This window comes from Sciurus vulgaris, assembly GCF_902686455.1.
Source record: "Sciurus vulgaris genome assembly, chromosome: 6".
Taxonomy (NCBI): Eukaryota; Metazoa; Chordata; class Mammalia; order Rodentia; family Sciuridae; genus Sciurus; species Sciurus vulgaris.
In genome coordinates this window covers 112,640,027-112,665,135 of record NC_136466.1, presented here as the reverse complement: position 1 = coordinate 112,665,135, position 25,109 = coordinate 112,640,027, and the positions used below count along the sequence as shown (strand labels likewise).

The 25,109-nt window shown below is 33.3% G+C and overlaps 1 protein-coding gene across 1 annotated transcript in view; it reads left to right on the top strand.

The window, feature by feature from the left end:
- ANKRD31 (ankyrin repeat domain 31) overlaps nucleotides 1-25,109 on the top strand; it is a 154,584-nt gene that overhangs the window by 27,750 nt on the left and 101,725 nt on the right. The window contains exons 5-9 of the mRNA XM_079146035.1: nucleotides 905-981; nucleotides 7,539-7,582; nucleotides 9,732-10,379; nucleotides 12,639-12,919; nucleotides 13,479-13,585. Of these exons, the coding sequence (XP_079002161.1) occupies nucleotides 905-981; nucleotides 7,539-7,582; nucleotides 9,732-10,379; nucleotides 12,639-12,919; nucleotides 13,479-13,585 (1,157 nt within the window). The remainder of the gene's footprint in view (nucleotides 1-904; nucleotides 982-7,538; nucleotides 7,583-9,731; nucleotides 10,380-12,638; nucleotides 12,920-13,478; nucleotides 13,586-25,109) is intronic.

Genomic DNA, 25,109 nt, shown 5'->3' with positions numbered 1-25,109 from the left:
AATGGTAAACAATGTCTGAGAAATTTCTCATTAGTGACTTTCACTTATATTTGAAATTATAATGGCAAGCTATCCCCGTATTTGAGGATATATAGATATATAAAATACATATGCATAATTCTGGACCATTTTCTCCCTAATATTGCCACCTCCATTTGGCAAGCAGTTATCTCCAAAATTTTTTTCAAACCTAAATATATTTAGCTTACATTATGGTATGATATGAAATGTTCCCCTAAAGGCTCTTGTGTTGAAGCCTTGGTCTCTAGAGCAGCAATGTTCCGAAAGGTAGAGCTTTTGGGGAGTGAGTGGATTAAGAGGGCTCTCAACTCATTAATGAATTAATCCATTGGTGGACTCATAATTTGAATGGACTGTTGGCAGGTGTTAGAAACTGTGAGAGATGTGACCTAATTGAAGGGAGTGGATTCCTGGGTAAATGTCCTTGGGGACTATAGTTTGTCCCTGGCTCCTTTCCCTCTCTCTTTGCTTCCCAGCTGCTTTGAGGTGAGCAGCTTTCCTCTTACTACATCCTACCATGACTTCTCCCTTGCCTTAGAACCATAGCAATGAAACTGGCTAATCATGGACTGAAACCTCTGAAACTTTGAACTCAAATAAGTCTCCTCCTAAGTTGTTTTGCCACAGCAATGAAGAGCTGACTGATAAAGCTTGTTTACACTGCTGAATTTATCTAATAATTTTTTCAGCTTGCTCCTTCAATGTTGCAGTCACTTCAAATGTAAATATTAACAAATTGGTAATTATTAAAATAATTGGAATGATATAGCAAAAGCAATAACATCTAGAAAGCTCTTTTCAAGAAGTTTAATTTATATTTAAATGAAAAATCCTATTTTTTTCTTTCCATTAAAATGTATTAATTTGTTCATTTATTTTTTAGGACTAGAAAACATCTTCCAGTGTTCACTCGGTCATTTCCCCAGGCTGGACTTTTATCGAATCATCGAAACATTGAAGGTATGTTTTAATGGGTAGAGGTATATGAAGAAAATTTATCTTTGCCTAAAAATAAAAGGCTTAGATATGGAGTTATTTACATCTAGGCTGTTCTACCATACATTTTAATTATGAGATCAGTGTTGCTATTAAGGTTGGATTGTGTTGCATAGCATTGCCTGTGGAGAAAACAGGTCAGCTGCAATCAGTACCTGCTACTCCAGATGTCTACTCTTTTCCTCTTGTGATTTTTTTCGGACTGAAATTTGAAAGAAAATGTTTTGTTTTCTCAGTTCATAACATCATTAATATGTATGTCATGCTGTTCCTGACTGGTAGTCATACAGGCCAGTTTTACCTTGGTTTCCGCTTTATTAGAGAATGGCTGTCTTTTACTTTGAGGTGTCTCCTAGAATTTCCTCCAGAATGAATGTCATGTATGTTATGTCTGAACTGTAGTAAATATTCATGGTAGTTAGTGAAACCTTGTATTATAAGAAAAGGGCAGGAAGACATGATAGAAATTGGAAAAGATAAATTTATAAAGCTCTATCTTCTGCTTTGCATTACCACTTCTCCTTATCACCAACTCTTATATCACACTCCTAGTGCCAGATTTTTGGACAATAATATTATTTGTTCATTCTTTCAATGAGTATTTTTTGAACTTTCTCTGTGCTAGTTGTATTGGTGCTATGGGTATATAAATTGTAAATAAGCCTGGGATCCTTAAAGGATAGCCTATCTGCCTTGGAGTGTGAGTTCAGGATTCGTCTGAAATATATCATTGCTGTAAAACAAGGACTCCTTTAAGGATGTCTGGGGGTAGTGCTAAAAGAATAAAGGCCTAGATCATTGTTGCTTCCCTGACATGCTGTAAGAAATTGAGAAAAAATAAAAATGTAGTAATTTTTAGTTCATGAAAATGTTTGTGAACAGATCATATATTCACAATAATACTCAAAAAGTGTTAATAATCAGAATGAATCAAACAACATTACCCTGTGTAAATTTATGATTACACAAATGGTACGCCTTTACTCCATGTACAGAGAAACAACATGTATCCCATTTGTTTACAATAAAAAAAGAAAAAAATGTTAATAATATATAAAAAGTTGTCTATAAAAAGTGACTATAGTAGGATGTATTAAAGTTTGACTGACTTTTAAAAGTCAGGACCTGTTAATACATGTGCATTTTGCTTTCTTTATAAAATATATGTCTATTTGTGAAACGTAGGGTTTTTCTGTTTATCCATTAGTAAGTAGGAGAAAAAAGAAAACAGAACTATGAGTAAGTTCTGTGGTCTTGAAGAAAGTAGAATTGTGCTAAGAAAGAGAAGGATCACATACATAGCACCAGTAGTGCACATTAAAAATTGTGAAAGTGAGGTCTAACAATGTCCTAAGATGACAAATAACTAATATCTAAGTAAGGAGACTTTAGCAGGGACTAGATGCCTCATCTCTTAGGAAATAAAAGCCTTAAATGGCCCTGCCTATTGTAAGATGCTGATAAAAGGTATAAGTTTATAATAATACTAACAGAACAAGTCAGAATATAATAAATTAGAAAAGCTTTTGTAACACTGACCAAATAAAACTTAAAGATGGCATTGTTAAAAAAGCAAGCAAGAAAAAAACACTTGTGAAGTTTAGGGTGTACTTTATAAAGTAAAGCTAGATAATTGGCTACTGAGATTTCAATCTAACAAAAAAATCAGGTAGTCAAAGGAGTTAAAATAAGCATACTGTAGTGATGCAGTCATATCAGTGTTTATTGCAGCTCAATTCACAATACCTGAGCTATGGAACTAACCTTGATACCCTTCAACACATGAATGGATAAAGAAAATGTGGTATATATACACAATAGAATATTACTCAGCCATAAAGAATGAATTATGGCATTTGCTGGTAAATGGATGAAACTGGAAACTATCAAGCTAATCCCCCAAAATCAAAGGCCAAATATTCTCTCTGATATGTGGATGCTAACATACAATGGGAGGTGGATTAGAAAAGGGGAATAAAGGGACGGGATAGGGGATAGGAATAGGAAAGACAGTAGAATGAATTGAACATAACTTTCCTATATTTATATATGAATACATGACCAGTGAAACTCCACATCATGTAAACTCCCCACAAGAATGGGATTCTAAGTAGAATAAGTTATACTCCATGTATGCACAGTATATCAAAATATACTCTCCTGTCATGTATATTTAAAAATAACAAATAAAAATATTAAAAAATAATCAGGTGGTCAATAACCCAGATCCTGTCACCTCAGTTGATCCATGAAATTACTTGTTTTCTATTCGATAAAATTTTTATAACCCTGGGAAGGTATCAAAATGAAGTATTGCTTTAATTACTAATTATTAATTTTTATTAAAAAATATATATTTAGAATTAGCCAGCTAGACTCAGTTTAGATGGCCCTAATTTTGTTAACAACATTGGAAGTATCATAATCAGGAGCCAGTGGAACACTTCTTTCCATTAGTTCTGTCCAGGGTATTGAACTTGGCCACAACAATGTCCTAGAGCTTCTTTACAGCCTGTTTGATCTGATCCTTGTTGGCCTTGACATCCAGAATGAACACGAGTATATGGTTTTCTGTCTTCTTCAAGGTAGACTCAGTGGTTGGGGGAACTTGATGATGGCTTAGTGGTCAGCTTGTTTCCTCTGAGGACATTTGGGCTGTCTTGTCCTACCTGAAGGTGGATAACATGTGGATCTTTTTGTTTTGGGCTGTGAATGTCTTTTAGCTCTACCTTTTGGCCTTCAATTTTGCTTTGGCTTGAGTTTTGGAAGGGGAAGGAATTTTATTCTTTACTTTCAGTGCCCTTTTGGTGAAAAGGTTCAAAATAACTTTAATATCAAGTTATAGGTGCAAGAAAGAAATAAGAATGAATCACACCAGTGTACTGTTATTTTAGAATTAGTTTAAGATTAATAATAAATTTTATAACCATTGCACTTGTGCTTTGTCTTTTATGTAAGTCTGGAATTGTAAAAAGATTAATTCTCTAAATTTGTAATTAAGGAGAATTTAAGTTTGTAATCAATGTTTAAATATTAAACAGTAATTTTCAAGTTTTCTTGTCTTAGATACAGAAGTTTAATCAATTGACATTAAACAAATATAAGTACAAGTGATAATTGATGTTCCTCTCCAAATAAATAAAAACTTTATGGTTTTTAAGTCATAAAGAAATTTTTAAGATCAGTATCTGATAGCCCAGTATTATAATTCAGGTTATGGCAAACATACCCTTCAAATTTGGTGAAAACCTGTTTAACTCTGTTTATAAGATGTGTTTGTTGATAAACCAAAAGAATCATGTTTATATAGCTGTAAAGTTACCATTTAGAGGTTGAGGTCCTTTTTCGTAAGGTTGTCTTGCACAGTGTGGACAAATGTGTCATGGTGGTATCATGCCTCAGCCTCTCCCTTTTCTCCCTTGGTTTTTGACCAGGATAACAGTCATCAGCAATAGTTAGACAAAAGATCCATTCCCATTTTTCACATACCTAATTCCAGTATTTATGGAAAAACAAGCTTCCACTATGTCCTTCATTTTCTTGTGCCTTCTGAGAGCCTTTCATTCCTTGTGATGCTGTTGGCATCTGTGCATTGTTGTCACCACCCTCAGTGAACTTCTGAGTCACAAATCTTATTGGCTATTTCTTTAAAAGTACTTTGTGCACCAGGATAATCACCCATAGTGTTTGTTTCTGCCCTGAAGCTGTGGTGATTAGAAACCCATAGAATTGGTAGTTCCCTTCACTTCATTGCCTCTCCCTCTTGCTTTCATTCCTTTTAGAGTATTCAGAACCTGAAAATAATTTTATAGAATCATTTGAGATTAAATCTTGTGTAAGTTAACTGATAACTTATTAGCTTTTATAACTGATAGTATCCTAATAGAGTCCTCTCCTCTCCCAGTTCCAAGGGTAATTCTAAGCAAATTATGGAATGATCAAAATAAGCAGACTATCTTAAGTAAATATAATAGCATTGACCTTATAGTGCTTGTGTATAAGTTAAAATTTGTGGATAGGTTGAAACTCCTCTGGCTGTTCTTATTGCTTTTGGTACTTTAGAATCATTTCTTACACATATTATATTTTTATACTATTCTTACACTATTATATTCTTACATTATTACATTATTCTTACATTATTATATTCTTGCACTATTATATTTTGTCTCTCAAGTGATAAGGGTAGACAAGAATTCAAGAATTCTCTTTTCGTAATTTATAAATTTTAAGTTAAAAATGAGAATTCCTTCTAAAGGTTTATTTTTAATACAGTAATGAAATGTCTGTAAAAGATCTCATTAATTTATCATATTTTTAAAATAGTAACTTTTGACATAAAAGAAAGTTTTTTGTTTTTGGTTTTTCCTTCTCAGTGCTGAGGATCAAACCCAGGGCTTTCCACATGTTAGGCAAGTGCTTTGCCACTGAGCTATATTCTGAGCCCTGTTTAAATTTTTATTTTGAGGCCATCTCTCCAATTTCCCAAGACTGGCCTCCAATTTACAATTCTGCCCTAACCTTCTGAGTAGTTGGGATTATAGGCATATGCCACCATGTCTAGCCACAAATGATCATTTTGATGGTGACATCAAAGGTAGTGTGTGAAAAGATTTCTTTGAAGGTTCTTTATAATTCAAAGGAGAAAGAGGGTGAAATCTTATTTTCTGCCCAAGGACTTGAGAGTTTATTCAAACCAACCAACCAACAAAGTACAATCGCCTTTGCAAAGATAATTGAAACTATGCCAATTTTCTTCAAATGTTTCTTTCAACCAGAGTGAGGGAGGAATGGAGGGAACAGGGAAAAATGTTTTTTTTTTCATTGGTATTAAAATTTTAAGCAACTAGAGATATAAAATTTCAAATAACTTAAGATATGGATAATGAAACTTATGAGCACTGTTTGGCACAAAAGATTTCAAAGCAAAAATAATTGTTCTTATGACTTTTATTTATCATCTTGTGAGAAAGTGGAATGCCATGATTTCAAACTCCTAGTTGATTTTCATCATCAAAAGTAAAAGAAAAACCATTTTGGGCTGGGAATATAGCTTAGCTGGTAGAGTGCTTGCCTCTCATGCACAAGGCCCTGGGTTCAATCCCCAGCACTGCAAAAGAAAAAAGAAAAATACAAGAAAAACCATGTTTTTGAGCATGTGAAGTTCAGAAAGTATATTTATGCCTTTTTCTCCCCCTGAAAAACTTGTCTTGCTTGAGAGGATGTATTCTGAGGTTCAACAGATAAAACCTGCTTTTACAGTAGCTATGCAGATACTGGCTAATAAGAAACTGAAAGAATCACTCAAACATGCTTAATTTTAAATCCTTTAAACATATATTAAGAAGTGAGATAACTGGGTCAAATGGTTGGTTCTGTTACAAGTTTTCTGAGGAAATTGCCTTATTGCTTTCCATAGTGTTGCACCCATTTGCAATCCCAGCAGCAATGGAAAAGTGTACCTTTTTCCTCACACCATCTCCAACACTTATTGTTACTTGTATTCTTGTATACTGCCATTCTGACTGGAGTTTTAATTTGCATTTCTCTAATTTCTAGAGATGTTGAACATTTTTTAATATATTTATTGACCATTTGTATTTCTTCTTTTGAGAATGGAATCCTAACTAGAATAAGATATATTTCATGATCGTATAATTATATCAAAATGGATTCTGCCATCATGTATAACTAAAAAGAACCAATAAATTAAAAAAATACACACACATGCTCAAATATAATCCATTTACAAAAGATAGGATGATACTATGCATACAGTCTATTTTTTGGTTTATCATATAACTTATTTACATACAATAAATATAGACTGACATAAAACAAAAAAATTGCTTGAAATGTCAGCGAGTCCTAAATACTACCCAAGGATGTAAGAATCCTTGAGTCTTGATGGTGAAGGTAGAAGGCAAAAGGAGTGTGGTATTAGGAGAAATACTTTTTTCTCTGATCCTTCCTTTACCTTGGTGTGAATGGCTCTCAGCTAGCTCAGCTCCGAGGGAGCAGGGTGAGAGCATAGAGTGAAGTTGAAGTCACAGAGGCAAGGCAGCATCCTCCGTATTCTCTAGAATGACCTCTTGATTCATTTTGTCCTACAGGAGGTGTTCATGCCTAACTCCACATAGCATGAATTCATTTAATTTCTGTGACTTATAATGGAGGAGATAATGATACTTAGAAAGTAGATAACTATTTTTCTTTGTATCGTTAAAATGCTTACAATAATACAATAAAATAAAAAATTTGGTTTGGTTTTAGCTAATTCTGAAAAATTATAGTTCTATTTGACTCTGTATAAAATAGTTTTTCAGAAATGCAATAATTTTATGATTTCATTTCCAAAATGAAAACAATTTTATAATAGTAAGTGGATATATTTAATATCTGATAATGTCACTTGAATTGTCTGAGAGAGTTCAAGTTATGTGATTATAAAATGCTGAATGAGAGGGTATGGATTTAGTATTTTAGTAAAATTGGAATAAAAGCATTTTGTTCTCTTCTAGAGCCTGAAACTGAAAATACTGAAGTTCTGCCACACCCAGAAAAGGTTGGTTAATATAACAGAGATTAGCTATGTAGATCATGGACTTAGATTTTTTAAAATAATGTTGATTAAAATATTAAGCTAATTTAGACCCTCTCCTAAGCAGTAATATGACCAATTTCAATAGAAAGAAATCCATTCTTGTTCAAAAACCTCTTCTAGTATTTATTGTTCCTCATCTGTAATAAAATAATGTTTTCTTGATCTGGTTCTTATCATCTCAACTGTATCTTGAACTGTTCTTGCTACCAAACTTTTTTCACAAATCAGGAGTCAGAAGGCAGTAGAAAGAACATGCATTTTAGAATCAGAACTAGGTTCCAAGGGCAGCTGTATTATTTATACCTGTAAAATATAGACAATATCTGTTCCTCAGAGTTATTGTAAGGACTGAAAGCAACAAGTTCATAATATCTTCACTTAATTAGTGATAAATAAATATATGTTCCTCTCTTCTTTCACTCCTTTACAAATCTTTGATTGCTGGCTCAAGTCCTTTCTCCTCTTGAATCTGTTTCAGATGACTCTGATAATCTTGACCAAAGTAATTACTCCCTCTTTAGTGTTTATTTTTCACTGATTGTATCAGTATTTCCTAATTACTTGCCCTCTGACATGAATAGATCTTCTGAGGAAAAAGAAAGATTTTTTTGGAAAAAAAAAAAAAGTTTGGAGAACACAGTGTCCTAAAGTTTCCCCAGATATTTACAGTGCACATGGTCTGAAAAGATCTGTGGTAAAGCAACTAATTTACTTTTGTTTCATCAAGTATTTTTCACACAATCATAAAAACCCTGCATTGCCTCTGCCTCCCTGACAACTTTTTCTTGCAAGATACTAGGCTCTATAAGATTGTTTGTTATACCTAGTGCTTTACATTTAGTAGACATAAGGACTTTAAATAGGAGGGAGGCCTTAAGACATGACTTAAATTATAGTTAGTGTTAGTAATAAATAAATATGTCTTCTTAAGCTCTGTATGCTATATTCATGGAAGATAAATGGTGGCAGAGAAAAAAAGATGGGTAGAAGAACAAAATGTTTTATTTATAAATGTTTTTTATTTATAAATATATATTATAAATATTAGAAGGCCCCCCCCCAAAAAAAAAATAGTGCTTCCTGTGAAAGAGGTGGTAGATTTGAATTTTGGAAGCAGCCAAAGTCATTGAAACCTATTCTGTTATTTAAGGTCAAGCAAATTACCAATTTTTATCACTGGAAAAAATTTCAATACCTTTAAAATATGTTATATTCTTTTTTAAAATATATTTTTTTAGTTGTTGATAGACCTTTACTTATTGACTTTTTAATTTATATGTAGTGCTAAGAATTAAACCCAGTGCCTCAGACATGTGAGGCAAGTACTCTGCTACTGAGCCACAACCCCAAACCTAAAGTATGTTATATTCTTGAATAACTTATCAAACTGATTTTGAAATCAGTTTTTCAGAAGAGATTCTAATAATATTTTGAACATTGTAAACATCATGAGAACAGAGATAATCTATTAAGATAATAGCTTTGAAAAGTAATGGTCACTTGAAATGTAAGTGTTGTGTATTTTCTTTAAAATATCACAACCCAGAGTTACTAATTATAACAAGGACTTGTAATACTTGGACGGATTGCACCCTCATTTCTCCTGTTTTCCCCTCTGACTTCCTGTCTTTTAATCTTTTCACTTCACGATTGTATATTCATACAAAGATAGGGACTAAAAAGTAAAATGACACTACTTTTATTCCTAGTTAATAATTTTTATAAAATTAAATAAAAGTTTTGGCAAGAAAGAATTTTATGATTAACTCCTATGACGTTTTGAGATCCTCTGTTACTTTGTTGCATCCCTGTCTTTTATTAGCAAAGATAATTTAAACTTAGTTAAATTGGTAATTTTCCATCTGTAACTATGGTCCAACCAAGGTTACTCTTGGTCCACAATTAAATGTTTAATTATATAGTTAGTCTTTAGTAATTTGGTGTGAGAAAGTAAGGAAGGAATATTATTTTTACTTATGGATGAGGAAGACTGTTGATAAAAACACTTTGAGGGCAACTTACAAACAAAAAAATGGTAAAACTTTAAATTTTTCATTTCAAATATGTTTTTGTATGCTATAATGATGAAATTTCTGTTTGGAATATGTAGGAACTAAGTGAAGACAGAGATTCCCCTGAAATTAGCCTTCTCTCAGGTACTGCTATTACAGTATCTGGTGTGCTTGCTGTAAAGGAGAAATCATTAAGAGAGCCAGAGAGTGTCTTAACAGTACCACATACATTTTCTGAACCTGGGAAGGAAGTTACAATGACTATGACTTCTAAAGAAACCATGGATGAAGAAAGCTCCCTTGAAACTTTCGTGTCTGCCTTAGAAAGGTTGCTAACATCACCAGAAAGCACCCAGGAGGAAAGACTGTTTGAAATAATGAATGATTTTGATCCTGGAGAATTGAGTAATTCCCTGAGTTCCATAGAAATACCTTTGAATGTTCCATCAGCTTATAGCAGAGATTTACTAGAAAATACGAAGGATGATGCATTGCCTGCAGAGTTGTTGGCAGCTCTGAACACATTGTCAGAAACCAAGCTGGGACCCATCTGTCACAGAAAAGAGGAAGACAACAATCTTAGTGATAAAAATGGATGTTTAGAAGTAGAGCCTCTAATGTCCCAGACTGATGAAGATTGTACACAAATAGCAGAGATGAATTTTGAATCTCTTCATTCTACTCTATCATTTGAACAAAGTTCTAACTTAGCTGGGCTACAGGACAACCATCTAGCAGTGAAGCAAGTAGGTGCAAGTATGAGTCTCTGATTTTGCCTTTTTTTAAATTGACATTTAACAAGTCTACATTGTGTTAAATTCAATTCTACCTAAATATCAACATCTTAGAAGATATTTTGTAATTTTGAGGTATATAATGATCTTTTAAAAAGTTCTTGCATAGAGTTTTCAAGGGGTTAGAAAGCTAAAATAGATTTCTTCCCAATACACCTGAGAAGGCATATCAGTAGTTTGCTTGTGTAAATAGAAAAGAAAGATTCTTTACCAGAATTTTCTCTGTTAGCTCAGAAAATCATTATGTTTACCTGGATTCAGAGTAGAGACAAGATACCTCACATTAATATATTTATAGAATGTATGTTATTGGGCTGCCAGGTGAGGGAAAAGAAAAATACCTAGCTTTGGCAGAACTTTGCCTTGTGTCTGAGAACACTGCCAGTATTCCAGCAATGTTATGCATAGAGACCCTGCAATGACCTGCTGTGTCCCAAGTTCCTTTTTTATGTTGACAGTTTGCATCTTTATTTAAAAGAAAATAAACATTACAGAATTAGATAATAACATAGAGACAAAAAGTGCTCCTCCGTCCCAGTTCCACTCTAGAGTTTTCACTTTTTTTTTTTTTTTTTAATTTTAGTACCAGGAATTGAACGAAGGGGGTTGCTTAACCACTGAACAACATCCCCAGCCTCCTTCCTGCTTTTAAAAAAAGTTTGGAGACAGGGTCTTTCCAAGTTGCACAGGACCTCACTAAATTGCTGAGACTGGCTTTGAACTTGTGATCTTCCTGCCTCAGCCTCCTGAGCCACTGGGATTACAGGCATGCACTACCATGAGTTTTCACTCTTAACATTTTGGTACATCTCTCTCCAATTATTGCTATTGTAGTCTATTTAAGTTAATTTTATTCACATGGAATTTTATTTTACAGGATGCTTTTTATTTTTGAAATTTAATATTATATCTTGGTTATCTTTCAGTGTCAGAAAATGTAGAACTACTTAAATCTTTTAACTTGCTAAATGGTATTACAGTATATGAATATATTGTAATTTATTTAAACAATTCATTAATCATGGTCATTTGGATTTGTTTTTTCTTTTGACTCTTACCAAAATGCTCCTATGAACACCCTTGGGAAGATTTAGATAACATAATGCTGAGCTCACGTTGCAACATACATGCCTAGAATAATACTGCATGCAGTTCTGATTATCATATCTCAAAACAGATATAATAGGACTAAGAGAGACAGAGATTGGGACCAACACTCATTATGGAGCTAGGGGATGAAGATTAAACGTTGCAGTGCTCTAATCTGAAAAGAAGGAATATGAAAGAAGGGAAATTATGATTGGTACTTATAAAGGGAGCACAAACTTGGCAAGTCTTTGAAATAAAAGAAAAAAACTTTTAAAAGTAGCAAAAAAAAATGTACTTAGAACAGATCAAGTTAAATATTCTAATTCAGCTGTGTTAAAAATATGGAATTTTTTATCTTGACTTTAAAAACTGGATATATAAATAAACTAAGGATGGTTTAGTTTATTTTATTTTATGTAAAATAAAAATCGTCATGAAGTTAAATTTATAATGGATTATTAAGGAGAATTTAGAGCAATTCGGGTTATACTGTGAACCTCAGTGTAATTGAGGTTATAAACCATCTTGTCTCATTTAATATCACTTATTGCTGCTATCTAATATCAAAATACTAGGCTAAGTAGACCATTGATCTGGCCTAGTATTGCTTTTTTCTTTTTGGGTGTCAGAGATTGAACCCAAGTGCACTTAACCATTGAGACAGGATCTCACTAAGTTGCTTAGAACCTCACTAAGTTGCTGAGGCTGACTTCCAACCTGTGATCCTCTACCTCGGCCTCCTGAGCCAGTGGGATTACAGGTATGTACCACTATGCCCAGCTCTAGTTGACATTTCTTATGTTTTTATGGGTTTCATCGTTCTTTATTTCCTGTGAAACTGAAGTACCAAGAATAGACTTAGGTTTTTTTCCCTTGAATTTTACAGATGAATATTGAATAAAATCATTTTTACTAAATTATGCTCTTCTTAAACTTTTAAATTTATATTACATTTTATTACATTATTATTAAAATGTTAATTATGTTGACATATACACATGAATTCTTGTACTTTCATCTTTTAAGAGGCATTTAAATTTCATCCAAGATCAAATTTAATTTATTCTTATTTTAATTTTTTCCAGTATTATAATTATTTATGGATGTATTACATCTTTACAGACTGTTGAAGACCCAAATTCATTTGAATTGCCAACCTTGCCTCATCAAAATGTCCCCTCTTGTGAGGCACCAAATAAAAAGGGGAATTTAAATCTTGTGGAAAATGCCTCTGTACAGGAAACTCCACGTATGTTAAGAAGATCATCTAGACTAGAAAAACGGAAAGTAAGCCAAGATGCAAAGTGTATAAATGACATATGTAAGAGTCCAGAAAAAATTTTACCAAAATTAACTAGCTGTGAGGATCAAATAAATAATAAATCTTCAACTAACAATTTCAGGTATGCTATTAAATTGTATCTTTCTCCCCAGTTATACTATAAACCTAATAGATAATTATGTGCTTGAAAATGTTAGTTAATATAAAGTTACCCCTAAGTAAAGAGCTTTATTATTTTTTTATGTTGCTGTTTTTTTTTTATCTTGCAGTTTTTGATCAGTGCCATACCATAAGCAATCCTTATTTCTTGCAATGAGCCTGCCTTTTTTCCCCTTAAAGGGAAATAGAGTAGATACTGATTTTGAAGTGATACATAGGAGGCTCAGAATACTCAGATTTGTAGGAGACTACACCTACACAGGAGAAACACAAAGAGAACTAGAATCTGTAATGACCGGTATGGGCATGTCTGTAACAGAATTATCTGTAATTAACTCAGAATTATCTATAATTACTCAGAATTATCTGTAATTAGCCATCTCCATATTTAAAATTACCTTGCTACTTGAGAACAGCTCAGTAAAATACCTTTGAGTTTTAAAATTTTAGTCAAAATTTGGTATGATTCTCCATGAATGTAGAAAATTATAGTAATTTTAAAAATGCATTTATTTTTCAAGAATGCAAGATCCTGTTTTAATGATTGAAGGTAAAGGGAAGAATATCCATTCATCCAGAGTCAAGAGTAAACAGATCAGGAAAAATGAACGACTTTCAGTAAGAAATGGTGAGGCATATTTTGGGTATTTTCTGTATTTCTTTAAGTTGCATGGAAACAATTCTGGTAGAAAAGATTCAAAGATTATCTATCTCAACTTTCTCATTTTACTGATGAGGAAACTGAACTGCAGAGATGGTAAGTCTTTTCAGCATCACAAAGAGCATTAGTAACATAACTGAAATTTGATCCTAAACTTCTGGTTTATAGGCTGGTATTTTTTTCTGTACTTCTCTTTTGGAGAGACTAGGTACAGAACTCTTTTCAAATTTAGGTGTTTGACCAGCCTAACAAGGCTGCAAGAAACCATATCAAGAGGAATGGAGGAAAGGACAAGGCCAGATTGTTACTGTTCTTTTCTCTTATTTCTTTGTTCCTGTATAGCCCGAAAGATTGAACTGAGGAAACCTCTCAGATATAATAAGAGAATCTAGAAACTCTGGTTAAAAAATAATAGTGGAAAATGGGCAAAATTGAAATATGGACTACAGATTGTATCAGTGTTAAATTTCCTGAATTTGATAATAATACTATGGTGTTATATTAAAGAATATCCTCTTCTTAGAAAATAAACACTTAAATATTAATGGTAAAATGGCATGGTATATAAAAGGTACCCATTTTATATTTTATGTGTGTATATGTATAAATGAAGAGGGAGGTAAACTGTTTAAAGTTGAGGCAAAACATTGATAATACTCTAATTTTTTTTCTTTTTTTTTAGTACTAGGGATCAAATCCAAGGCCTTGTACACATACTAGGCAGGTGCTCTACCACTAAGCTATATACCCAGCCCTTTGTTTTCATAACTTCCCTATAAGTCTTAAATTATTTCAAAATAAAAAGAAAAATTTGATAAACCAAAAGATAAAATTATTGTTTAAAGTAATTATTAACTAGTTAATACAAGAGAGTATCCAATTTATAATTGTTACAAAAGAGAGAAAATACCTACTTATATGAGTAACAAGAAATATGATAAGAAATACCTGTAAGAAGAGAGCTTAAAATTTTGCTAAGGTACATTAAAATAAAGAGACTCAAATGGAAAGAAGAACCTTCCTCTTGACTAAAAAGTTTCAGTGTTATGAGAAACTTAATTCTCTCTTAATTACTTAATAAATACTTGAGATCTCAATCAAAAATAGATTTTTTTGTTCATTTGTTCATTTTATTATTTAGGTGGGGTTTTTTTTAACAGCTGGAGGGTAGCTATGGGAATGTTACAAAATGATACTAAATTTCAGGTGGAAAAGTAATTATGAAAACTAGATGAGAAAATTCTGAAAAAAGCAAAGGGAAGGTAGAGTGGCAGGACCCTATTCTATGTGATCTAAAAGCATAGAAGGACCACTACTGGCCAAAAATCACTAAAATCCCCTTTCCCTCTCCCTTACTGTGAACAAGGAAAATGAGCTACTGGGGATCTGTGCTAAGAAATTGTGCCTAGCCCCACTCAGCCTCTAGGACCCAGGCAAGGGCAGAAAGAGCTGTGCCGTGTCTGCTCACTCAATTCAGACGGGGACAGCAATGAAGCAACTGTGGCCCCAAACAGGAAAGTGAATTCACCAAATCCTAACCACTGACATTGGGGGAAGGCACGCTGGGAAGTCTAGGAATGGTCCCTGGGATTGCAGGGCCATACCAGAGGCCCTCTAAATCATCCAGTGACTTAGAGACCCAGGGACAATTACTAGAATCTATGCAGCAGAAAGGGACTGATTCCAGCCTTAACTGGTACACAGCCTGACCTGTGGTCAGAATGGCAAGTTAAAGGGCATTATTTGGATACCTGTGGGACATTTTTTCAGACTTACTAACCAGGGGGAATCAATGCCCACCATTCACAACTGGGGCAGTGGAGACTAGGATCCAGGTGAACCATTAGAGACCTTTCACTGCAGTACCTCAGAGAGCAGCATTATCCAGGGGAATACTTCCCCTGCACCACAGAATACCCATGGAAAACTACAACCAGAGTTCCTGCACTCACAGACAGCCACCAGGATTTTCACTACTGTGGAAAGGATCCAGTAGAGGGGAGCAGGTACACAGTGATCCATATCAATCACAGGGACTCTCTAAAGCCTATATCCTTGAACTATGGCACAAAGTAGAAAAAGCCAACCCACAACACTGAACCCTCGGAACAGTCACCTGCAGGCCCCTGAGCTGATAAACCAGAAGCTGCTAGTGGGAAGTTCATAGCAACTAGGGAATTGGCTCCTGTGCCCCTGCAACTTAGAAGAGATACACAGCCAAAGACTAACGGACATCTGCTAAATGTTCAAACCCTAAAGAAGTCCAAACCAAAATTCAACAAGAATTTTCTTCACCTTGATATGGACTACTATATACAACTCTAATGTCAACTTTGATCATATAAATAACTCTTTAACTTGAATGGTAATCGTTAACCCAAGATTGTACCTTCAACCCATTTGAATATGTTTAATCTACTGGTTTACAGCATTAATTGGAATCAATCTTCCTATCTTTGTTTTCCTAGCTCTAGTTTATACTTGCTGCTCTTACCCCCTACTCATCCTCTTGTATAATCTGCTACTGTATCAAATACTAATCTTTCATCTATTTCTCCTTCTATCTTGGTGTAAATTATTCTTTGATAGCTTTTCTCTTTCTCTCTTTCCTTCTCCTTTTTGTCCTTTCTCCCCCTCCTTTTAGCCAGTCCACATTTAAAGTTATAGTAAGTTTACTAAATTTAACAACTAATTTTTTTACCTATTCTAGAACTTTATTAGAGGTTTATACCTGAATTTGAGGGACCATGGAGAACAAAAGCAACAAATTTTTGTTTCTTATAAGGTTGAATAGAAAGATGCTTGGATCTGAAGTGATTATAGTGAATAGAGCTTAGTGGCATCTTTTTAAAAAAATATTTTTAGTTGTAGTTGGACATAATAATTTTGTTTTTTTTTTATGTGTTGCTGAGAATAAAGCACAGTGCCTCACACGTGCTAGGCAAGCACTCTACCACTAACCACAACCCCAGTCCTCAGTGACATCTCTTAAAGCAGTGCTGATATTGAGATCATTAGAGGTCACACATTGACTTAAAATATCATTATCTAGATAATCACCCAACTTAGAGTTTTTAAGAGAAAGAAGCTCACAAAGTAGTCCTTCACTTAAAAGAAGTGAGAAGTATACCAATATAAACAATATGAAAAAGCAAGGAACAAACCATTCCAAACAGCTTATAATGCTTCAGCAATAGACTTTGTTGATACTACAGTGGAGGAAATGCCAGAGAAAGAATTTAGAAGATTCATAGTTAAAATGTTCTGTGGGCTAAAAGAAGATGTAAGGAGTGAAATCAAAGAGAAAATACAGTAAGTGAAAGATCACCTCAATAAAGAGATAGAGATTCTGAAAAAGAACCAAACAGAATCCTCAAAATGAAGGAATCAATAAACCAAATTGAAAATTCAAAGTAAAGCATTGCCAACAGATTAGACCACTTTGAAGATAGATTTTTCAGACCTCAAAGACAAAGTATATAATCTTTTTTAAAAAATTTTTATTATAAACAAATGGGATACATCTTGTTTCTCTGTACATGAAGTACAGGCATGCCATTTATTTAATCATACATTTACCTTGGGTAATAGTTTTTGACTCATTCTGTTATTTTTTTCCTCCCCCCAACCCCTCCCACCCCTCTTTTCCCTCTATACAGTCCCTCCTTCCTCCATTCTTTCTCCCCTCTCATCTCCATTATGTGTCATCATCTGCTTATCAGCGAGATCATTTGTCCTTTGGTTTTTTGAGATTGGCTTATCTCACTTAGCATGATATACTCCAATTTCATCCATTTGCCTGCAAATGCCATAATTTTATCATTCTTTATGGCGGAGTAATATTCCATTGTGTATATATACCACAATTTCTTTATCCATTCATCAATTGAAGGACATCTAGGTTGGTTCCACAATCCAAATCATATCTCAATAATAACCCTGAATGTTAATGGCCTGAACTCATCAATCAAAAGACATAGAGTGGCAGATTGGATTAAAAAAGAAAGATCCAACAATATGCTGCCTGCAAGAGACTCACCTCATAGAAAGAGATACCCACAGACTAAAGGTGAAAGGATGGGAAAAAACATACCATGCACATGGACACAGCAGAAAAGCCGGAGTGTTCATCCTCATATCAGATAATGTGGACTTCAAGCCAAAGGTAGAAGGACATTTCATACTGCTTAAGGGAAGCATAAATCAGCAAGACATAACAATCGCAAAGTATATAATCTTGAAAATAAAATTGACCATAAAAAAGATGTTAAGAGATCATGAACAGAATATTCAAGAAATCTAGGATAACATTAAAAGACCAAATTTAAGATTCATTGGGGTATATGAAGTCTCTGAAATACAAACTGAAAAATGTGCACAATCTTTTCAATTAAATATCAGAAAAAAATTCAAACCTTAAGAATGAGATGGAAATTCAAATACAAGAGGCATATAGAACTCCAAATATACAAAAATCACAATAGATCCACTTCAAGACACATTATTATTAAAATGCCTAACATACAGAATAAGAATAGAATTTTAAAAGCTGCAAGAGAAAAAAGACTGGTCACATTTAGAAGTAAACCTGTCTGACTTAAACTGATTTCTTAACCCAGACCTAAAAGCCAAGAGGGCTTGAAATAATATATAATGCTCTGAAATAAAATGTATGCCAACCAAGAATACTGAACCCAGCAAAATTAAGCTTCAGAATTGAAGATGAAATAAAAACCTTCCATGATAAACAAAAGCTAGAATTTGTAAATAGAAGCCTGCACTCCAAAACATACTCAAAAAACTATTTCATGAAGAATAAGAATGAAAACCAGCATAGGGAGGAATTACACTAGAATAGTCAATTAAAGGAGAATCAAGTCCAGTTTAAACATTAGAAATAAAATGGCCAGAAATAAAAATCATCTTTCAATAACAACATTGAATGTAAACAGTCTAAACATTTCAATCAAAAGATGTAAGGCAGCAGATTGAATTTAAAAATAAGACCCAACAAAATGCTATCTGCAAGACTCACTTCATAGGCAAATATATCCACAGACTGAAGGTGAAAGGATGGGAAAAAGAAACATACCATTTACATGGGACTGATAAACAAGCAGGGGTTGCTATCCTCACATCAGGTAAAGTGAACTTCAAGCCAAGATTAATCAAAGATGATCACTTCATAATGCTTAAGGGAATCATACATCAACAAGATATAAGGATCATAAATATTTATGCCCCAAACATTGGAACACCTATGGACCTCAGGCAAACACTTAACAATATTAAGAATAAAATAGACCATAATACAGTTACCCTGGGTGACTTTAACATGTCTCTGTCACCACTGGATAGATCATCCAAACAGAAATGAAGTAAAGATTCTACAGAACTAAAAAATACAATTAATAATATGGACCTAACAGACATCTGTAGAATATTTCATCCATCAATGACTGAATTCACTTTTCTTCTTAGCACACAGAACATATTCTAAAATAGACCATATTTTAGTTCACAAAGCAAATCCTAGCAAATACCATAAAACAGATAAAACATTATTGCATTCCATTAGATCATAATGGAATTTAATTAGAAATTAATAATAAGATACAAGGCAAACCACTCTAACACCTGAAAATTAAATAATATACTTTTGAAAGATGTATGGATAGCAGAAGATACTAGGGGAGAAATAAAAAATTCTTCCAAGTATTTGAGAATAGTGATAAAATATATCAAAATCTCTGAGCCAGTATGAAGGCAGCTCTAAGAGGAAAGTTCATAGCATTGAGTTCATACATTAAAAGAATTGAAATATACCAAATAAATAATCTAATATTACATTTCAAGACCCTAGGAAAGAAGAACAAACCAACACCAAAATCTGTAGAAAACAGGCAATAATTAAAATCAGAGCCAAAGTCAGTAAAATTGAGATGAAAAAAATACAAAATATCAACAAAACAAAGAGTTGGTTTTTTGAAAGGATAAACAAAATTGATAAACCTGTAGCCAAACTAACCAAAAGAGAGGAAAAAAAACCCAAATTACCAAAATCCAAGATGTAAAAGGAAATATCACCATAGGCACTACTCAAATCCAGAGGATCATCAGAAAATTTATACTCCAATAAGCTAGAAAATCTTGAAGATTTTGACAAATTCCTAGAGACATATGACCTGCCCAAATTGATCCAGAAGGATATAGAAAACTTAAGGATAGTTTCAAGTAATGAAATTGAATTATTTGTCAAAAGCTTTCCAACAAAGAAAAGCCCAGGATGGAATGGATTCTCAGCCAAGTTCTGTCAGACCTATGAAGAAGAACTAATTGCAATCTTCCTCAAATTATTCCATGAAACAAAAAAAGAGGGAACATGCCAAATTCATTCCGTGAAGCCAGTATTACTCTGATACCAAAACCAGATAAAGACACATCAAGGAAAGAAAATTTTAGACCAATATCCTTGATGAACACAGATGTGAAAATGTTTAATCAAATATTGGCAAACCACATACAAAAACACATTAAAAAGCTAGTGCACCACAATCCAGTGGGTGTCATCCCAAGGATATGAGATTGGTTCAACATATGGACTTCAATGTGTAATTCACTACATAAATAGACACGAGGATAAGAATCATATGATTATCTCAATAAATGCAGGAAAAGCATTTGACAAAGTACAGCATGTATAAAACACTAGTAAAACTAGGGATAGAAGGAACTTACCTCAACATTGTAAAGGCTGTATGTGACAAAACCAAGGCTAGCATTATTCTGAATGGAGAAAACTGAAAGCATTTTCTTTAAAATCAGAAACAAGATAAGAGTGCCCACTTCACCGCTCTTATTCAACATAGTCTTTGAAACTTTAGCCAGAGCAATCAGACAAGAGAAGGAAATTGAAGGGATATGAATCAGAAAAGAAGACTTCAAATTATGTTTGCTAATATGTTATCCTATATTTAGAAGACCCAGAAAACTCCACCAGATGACTCCAAGAGCTCTTAAATGAATTCAGCAAAGTAGCAGGATACAAGACCAACACCCATAAATCAATTGTGTTCCTGTACTCCAATGAAGAATCTGCTGAAAAAGAAATTAGGAAAACCGTCCTGTTCACAATAGCCTCAAAAATATATACATACTCAGGAATCAATTCAACAAAAGAGGTTAATGACCTCTACAATGAAAACTATAGAACACTAAAGAAAGAAATTAAAGAAGAAATTAGAAGTTGGAAAACCCTCCTATGTTCTTGGATAGACAGAATTAATATTGTCAAATTGTGCATACTACCAAAACACTCTACAGATTTAATGCAATTCCCATCAAAATTCCACTGAAATTCTTCACAGAACTAGAAAGAGTAGTTTTGAAATTTATTTGGAAAAATAAGAGACCCAGAATAGTCAAAGCAGTCTCTAGTGAGAAAAGTAAAGCGGGAAGCATCATAATACCAGACCTTAAGTTATACTGCAGAGCTATAGTAACAAAGAGAATAATGGCACTGACACCAAAACAGGCATGGAGACCAATAGAATAGAATAGAAAACAAGAGACAACCCACATTAAATACAGTTATCTGATATTAGATAAAGGTGTCAAAGACATAAGTTGGAGAGAAGATAGACTTTTTTTTAAAACAAATGGTGCTGAGAAAACTGGAAATCCATATATAGCAGAATGAAATTTAACCCCTATCTCTCGCCCTACACAAAACTGAACCCAAAATTGATCAAAGACATATGGATTAGACCAGAAACTCTGCACCTGTAGAAGAAGATATAGGCTTGACACTCCGATACGTTGGCTAAGGAACTGACATCCTTAACGAGACTTCCTTAAAGCACAAGAAGTATAATCATGAATGAATAAGTAGGATGGAATCAAACTAAAAAGCTGCTTCTCAGCAAAGGAAACAATCAAGAATGTGAAGAGAGAACCTATAAAATTGGAGAAAATCTTTGCCACCTGCACTTTATTTAGATAGGGCATTAATCTCTAGGATATACAAAGAACTCAAAAACTTAACACCAAAAACAAAAAGAACCCAGTCAATAAATGGGCAAAAGAACTGAACAGGCACTTCACAGGAGAAATGTGATTGGTCAACAAAGATATGAAAAAATGATCATCTCTAGCAACTAGAGTAATGCAGATTAAAATTACACTGAGATTTCATCTCACTCTAATTAGAATGGCAACAACAAGAACACAAGTAACAATAAATGTTGGTGAGGATGTGGGGAAAGAGGCACACTCATACATTGCTGGTGGGACTGCAAATTGATGCAACACTCTGGAAACCAGTATGGAGATTCCTCAAAAAACTTGGAATGGAACCACCGTTTGACCCAGTTATCCCACTCCTTGGTGTATACCCAGAGGAGTTAAAGTCAGCATACTACTGGGTTGGAGTTGTGGCTCAGTGGCAGAGAGCTTGCCTAGCACATGCAAGGCACTGGGTTCAATTCCCAGCACTGCATATAAATAAATAAAATAAAGGTACAATGCCAACTAAATTTTTAAAAGAAAATCAGCATACTACAGTGACACAGCCACATCAATATTTATAGCAACTCAGTTCACAAGCTGTGGAACCTACCTACGTGCTCTTCAACATATGAATGAATAAAGAAAATGAGGGATATATACACAATGGAGTATTCCTTAGCCACAAAGAACAATGACTTTCTAGCATTTGCAGCTAAATGAATAGAACTGGATTCTATCATGCTATGTGAAATAAGTCAATTCCAAAAATTGACTTATCTATATAAGCTAATCTAAATAAGTGGGTGGATGTGGTTAAAAAGAAAGAAAGAAAGAAAGACCAGTGGAGTAGACAAAGGGGGGAATGAAAGAAGGGAGTAGGAGAGGAGTAGAAAAAGACACTGGAATTAATCTGACCTAACTTTCCTACGTACATATGTGAGTATACCATAGTAAATCTCACCATCATTTACACCCATAAGACACTAATTTAAAAAAAATAAGTAAGTAAATAGTAGAAAGATAAGCCAAGTAGAGGGAAGGAATTAGAACAAATTATATTCCATGCTTTTATAATTATGTGAAAATGAATCCTATTGTTATGTGTAACTAAAATGAACCAATAAAAATATATTGGAAAAGGGAAAAAAAAAAGCATATTAGAAAGCCACTGAAATTAATTTGGCAGTAATAAGGGAATAGAATAGAGAGTTTAAATTAGAAGCCAGATATAATAGGTATATGTAGCAGATATGTGATAAAGATGACATCTCAAATTGGGTGGTGAAAAGAAAGATTAAGCAATAAATAGTGAAAAACATGAACAAAGTTGGATCCCTTTAACATTTCTTATTCTAAAGTGGATTTTAGGGGACTAGGGTTGTAGCTCAGTGGTAGAGTGCTTGCCTAGCATGTGTGAGATACTGGGTTTGAGGCATCACATGTAAATAAATAAATAGAGGTCCATCAACAACTAAAAAAATTTTTTTAAATAAATTGGAATTTAGGTTCATTAAAAATTTAAATGAAAACAAAAACAAGTAAAAAAATAAAAAAACTGTAGAAGAAAACATAGGTGAATCTTTTTATAATTTTGGTGTGGGAAAGTCTCTTTGCATGTCAAACCCAGAAAGGAGCTAGGAGGGAAAAGAATTATAAAATTGACTTTGTACATTTAAAAAAATTATATAGAAATGTACCCCAAGGCAGATCAAACATCAAACAGCAGAAATATTAGTAATATTGCATACAGCATTCATTTTATTGTCATGTAAAAGGTTTTTATGAAATAGTAAGGTCAAAGATCAGGTTGGATATGTCTGTAGGACTTGATGATAGTGATGATTTCATGGGTATATGCTTCAACTCATTGAATTGTGTACATTAAATGCTGCTTTTTGTATATCAAAATATTGATAATAAAATCTGAGGGAAAAAAAGGAAAAAGAACAAGAAAATAAGTAAAGGATATGAACAAGGAGTTCACAGAAAAATTGTATCTCACACACATACTCCTGAATCCAGACCTATCCAATTAGGACTTCAGCCTGTGAATTTGGGGAGGACCTGGTTCAGTCAATAACACTTTTAGTGTTAAGCCAAACATTTAAGGGAGAAATAAAAACAGTTCTACATAAACTCTTCCCCCTCCAAAAAAAAAAAAAAAGAAAAAAAAAAGTAAAGAAATACTTCCCAACTCATATTTGAGGCCACCATTAAACTGACACCAAAATCAAAGATATTATAAACCAGAAACCTACTGATATCCTTCAGTATTAGTCATTGATATGACTAATATCCTTCATGAGTATAGTTGCAAACATTCTAAACAAAATTTTATTAAATCCAACATAATACAACACATCACCAAATGGTGTTTATCCCAGGAATGCAGCATTGGTTTTACATTTGAAAAACTCACTGTGATTTATTATATTAAACTAAAAAAGAAAAACTATATGAATCATCTCAGTAGCGGCAGAGAAAACATTTGACAACATCAAAAATCCATTGCTAGTGAAAACTCTTAGTAAATTAGGAATAGAGGGAAATTTCCCCAACCTGACAAAGACTGTCTCAGGAAACATATAACTATTATATTTAATGTTGAAAGTCTAAATTTTTCCTCCCTAAGATCAGGAATAAGACAGGCAGGGATATCTATTCTTACCACTTCTGTTGAATAGTGTGTTAAAGGTTGTAGCCAGTTCAATCAGGAAGAAAAATAAATAAATAAATGGGCATCCAGTTTGGAAAGGAAGAAGTAAAGCTATCTTTATTCACAAACAGCATAATCATCTGTGTAGAAAATCTGATAAAATATATAATAAAAGTTATTATAATTTAGCTTAGCGAAGTTGCAAGATTCAAGATCTACAAATATTAATTACATTCTATATTATAGCAATATACAACTCTAAAGTATAATTTGCAAACGAGGAGTATAAAATAAAAAAATATAAAATATTTAGATAGGTACACTGAAACCTATAAAATATTACCTAGAAAAATCAAAGAAAATTTGTTAGAGACAAATATCTTTTTCTTCAGTCAGATGATTCAATATTGTTAAGATATCCCATCCACTCAATTTTATTTATGGAGTCCATAGAATCCCAATCAAAATGCCTGCTGAAGTTTTTGTAGAAAATCATGAATTTTTCATTTAGAAATGCAGAGGACCTAGAATAGTAAAATAAATGAAAAAGAACAAAGTTGGAAGGCTAAAATGACCTGTTTTCAAGAATTATTGTATAGCTACGATAATCAAATCAGCATGACTTTGGCATCAAGATAGGGAAATAGGTTAATGGAACAAAAAAGTCCAGAAATAAAAACGTGTATTTATTGACAACTGAGTTTTGACAGAGGCACAAAGGCAATGAAAGTAGTGGAGAATAATGGGATATGCAACAAAATTTTATTAAATGTATTTTTTAAGATGATGTTGAATTTCATTTTAGCTGGCAATCAGGTTACTTGAAGA